At 38.1% G+C, this 3,398-nt stretch overlaps 1 protein-coding gene across 1 annotated transcript; it reads left to right on the top strand.

Annotated features, from left to right (window-relative positions):
- The first annotated feature begins 1,018 nt into the window (after positions 1–1,018).
- Positions 1,019–2,913, top strand: LOC112031666 (anthocyanidin 3-O-glucosyltransferase 5). The gene has a single exon (XM_024064372.2). It carries the CDS (start codon positions 1,231–1,233, stop codon positions 2,671–2,673), a length of 1,443 nt encoding a protein of 480 aa, XP_023920140.2. The 5' UTR covers positions 1,019–1,230; the 3' UTR covers positions 2,674–2,913.
- Positions 2,914–3,398: the final 485 nt, after the last annotated feature.

Raw genomic sequence — 3,398 nt, 5'->3', positions numbered from 1 at the left:
TGTAGGGCATAGAATTGAGCGTCTGAATTGGAATTGAGAATTCTATCTCAAAATTTCATAAAAATCTACTTTCCAAGACAACTAATAAAAATCTTATTATGTCCTACTATTAGTATTAGTGTTCTAATTTATCAGACGTGCTTTAAAAAAAAAAAATTCAAAAATTCATTATTTTATAAGAAAAAAAGAAGAAGATGTGTGAGTGTGTAATTTTTTTAAAGCGTGATAAACTACTATAATTTTTAGGACATAGAAATTATTCCAAAACAACCTCATGAACCATACCCTTTGCAGGAGCGGTGCAACCTTTCAAAAAAAAAAAAAAAAAAAATTGAAAACACCCTCAGTATTTTTTTTACGTGGATAAAATTAATTTTTTTTTCCATAATTTGTTTTACATTCAGTGAATGAATGATTGCTTAGTTGTGTATGGAGCGGTGCAACCTTTCAAAAAAAAAAAAAAAAAAAATTGAAAACACCCTCAGTATTTTTTTTACGTGGATAAAATTAATTTTTTTTTCCATAATTTGTTTTACATTCAGTGAATGAATGATTGCTTAGTTGTGTACATTGAAAAAGATGTAGCTTGTAGCATTGATAATGCGACTATCATGCAACGATTTTAAAATATAAAAACTCGTATAAAGCAATTGTAAACTTTATATATTTACGTGTTTTTTATTGTTGTTGTCATCAATATATAAATTTTTCTTTTTATTAAATGGTATAATTTATACTTTTTAAAAAGCAACTTGTAAAGAATTCATAGAGCCGCCATTGACCCTTTGTATGTGTTTGGATTTCACGTCCACGGCTGCATTTTGCGTTTTACGCATTTTCTCTTTTTTTTTTTTTTTTCTTTTTTTGTTCAGCCTGTAATTGTTGACAAGTCAACTGTGAACAGTGCTTCCGTGCAATGTTCACAAGTCTCACAAATTATACAGTAATTTTTTCATTAAAAATTGGTCTCACAATACTATTTACATATTTAAAAATTATTTTGTTACAGTATTTTCAGTTAATGCGCTACACTTGAATTTATTTATATATAGCTCTCAAAAAAGATTTCCCATCACAGAACATCAATTCCATCTTTATAACCAATAAATCCTCCTCATCTTGTGGCACATGTGCTGTCACTGTGTATTCCATTGATTTCAGGCACTACTTTTACAAAGCTTAAAAGCCATTGCACTTTCATTTTCTTCTCACTTCTCAACATTCACATCCATGGAGATCTCCAAGCCACATGCAGCACTGCTCTCTAGCCCCGGGACAGGCCACCTCATCCCTGTCCTCGAGCTCGGAAACCGCCTTGTCACCCACCACAACTTCGTCGTCACAATCTTTGTTGTGAGTTCCCACGCGTCCCCAGCAGAGGCCCAAGTCCTACACTCCTCCATGAGCCCCAAACTCTGCAACATCATCGATCTCCCACCGGTTGACATCTCCGGCCTAGTTGATCCAAACGCTGCGGTTGTTACACAGATCGCTGTAATGATGCGTGAGGTTCGGCCAAACCTCAGGTCCTCAATCTCTTCCATGAAGCATAGACCAACTGTGCTCATCGTGGACTTCTTTGGAACTGAGTCTTTGCCCATAGCTGAGGAGTTTGATATGTTAAAGTACGTTTACTTTCCCTCAAATGCGTGGTTCGTTGCTTTGACTATATATGTTCCATTCCTAGATAAGGTAGTGGAAGGAGAGTACGTTCACCAAAAAGAGCCACTGAAAATCCCTGGTTGCAAGCCGATTCGGCCTGAAGAAGTGGTTGACCCCATGTTGGAAAGGACTAACCAGCAATATTTTGAGTACCTACGCATAGGGACTGAGACCCTAATGAGTGATGGGGTCTTGGTTAACACTTGGGAGGATTTGCAGTCCACAACACTCACTGCACTCAGAGATGAGAAATTCTTAGGTGGGATTGTTAAGGTGCCAGTTTATCCGGTTGGTCCTATAACAAGAGCAGTTTCAGGTTTAAAGAGTGATTTGTTTGATTGGTTAGACAAGCAGCCAAGTGAGTCGGTGATTTACGTTTCATTTGGAAGTGGTGGATTACTTTCGTACGAGCAAATGACCGAGGTGGCTTGGGGTTTGGAGCTAAGTCAGCAGAGATTTGTTTGGGTGGTACGCCCACCTACCATTGAAGCTGCAGACGCTGCTTTTTTCACTGCAGGGAAAGGAGGTGATGACCCATTAAGCTACTTGCCCGACGGATTCTTGACACGAACTCAAAGTTTGGGACTTACGGTCCCTTTTTGGGCTCCGCAAGTTGATGTGCTGAACCATCCTTCCATTGGGGGATTCTTATCACACTGTGGTTGGGGCTCCACTCTAGAGAGCATCACCAATGGAGTGCCAATGATCGCATGGCCTCTTTATGCAGAGCAGAAGATGAACGCTACACTGCTCACAGAGGAGATTGGTGTGGCAGTTCGCTCGAAGGTTTTGCCGTCAAAGAAAGTGGTGCAAAGGGAAGAGATAGAGAAGATGGTGAGAATGATTATAGAAGATAATGATGGGAAAAATGGAATCAGAGGTAGGGTCAAGGAGCTAAAACACAGCGCAGAGAAAGCTTTGTCTAAGGGTGGTTCCTCTCATAATGCATTTTCGCAACTGGAAAAACAATGTAAGATGTGCATGGAACGACAGAATGCGTCAGCTCAGTAATTAAGCCCTAAGGCCCACTGTTCTGCACAACTTAAAAGTTTTTTTTTTTTAAGTACTTAATGACCGTTTAGATGAAGGGGAAGGAGAGGAATAGAATAAATTAGTTAAAAATAAGTTAGTTTCAAACTACATTTATTCTATTTTATTTTACTCCTCTTCATCATTTTCAATTCTAACGTACTATAATAAGTGTTTGCCTATTATATTTCAATAATTCAAAACTTTTTGTTCGTTTGTTTATGGAACAATTCAAAACATTTTGTTTGTTTGTTTGTTTCTTGAATCATGTGGACATACAGTACCGCCTTATCTGTTTTATCGTTGTGATCCATAACGACAGGATGTGGAGAGTTCGGTACTAGCACACTGCATAATTCTCAATTCTGATACGCATGTCTTGTTTTTGTTTGCTCTCTCCCAAAAAAAAAAAAAAAGACAAAAAAAGAAAAAAAGAGGACCTTTCTTTATGTTTCGTACTGATGATGCCGGAAAAACCACCAGTGAGCTACATGATACTCGCACACTTAATAGCACCTGCACAACAAAAAAGGAGATGACCTACCAGAGAGTACCAGTGTAGTGCCTGCCAAATACTCTCCGAAGGTCAAGTTAGATCTCACTTAAACTCTATAGTGCTAGAGAGGGGTTAATTATGCGTATCTCGATTTGTGAGGGTATTGAAACTTTTATAGTAGTTGAGGATTGACCTTTTTTCCTTAGGGTAG

This window comes from Quercus suber, unplaced genomic scaffold, assembly GCF_002906115.3.
Source record: "Quercus suber isolate HL8 unplaced genomic scaffold, Cork oak 2.0 scaffold_243, whole genome shotgun sequence".
NCBI lineage: Eukaryota > Viridiplantae > Streptophyta > Magnoliopsida > Fagales > Fagaceae > Quercus > Quercus suber.
Note: the sequence above shows the minus strand (reverse complement) of the source record. Positions and strands in the feature narration are given on the sequence as shown.

Excerpts from the sequence above, each read along its gene's own strand:
- LOC112031666 (XM_024064372.2), top strand. The coding sequence starts at position 1,231 with ATGGAGATCTCCAAGCCACATGCAGCACTGCTCTCTAGCCCCGGGACA.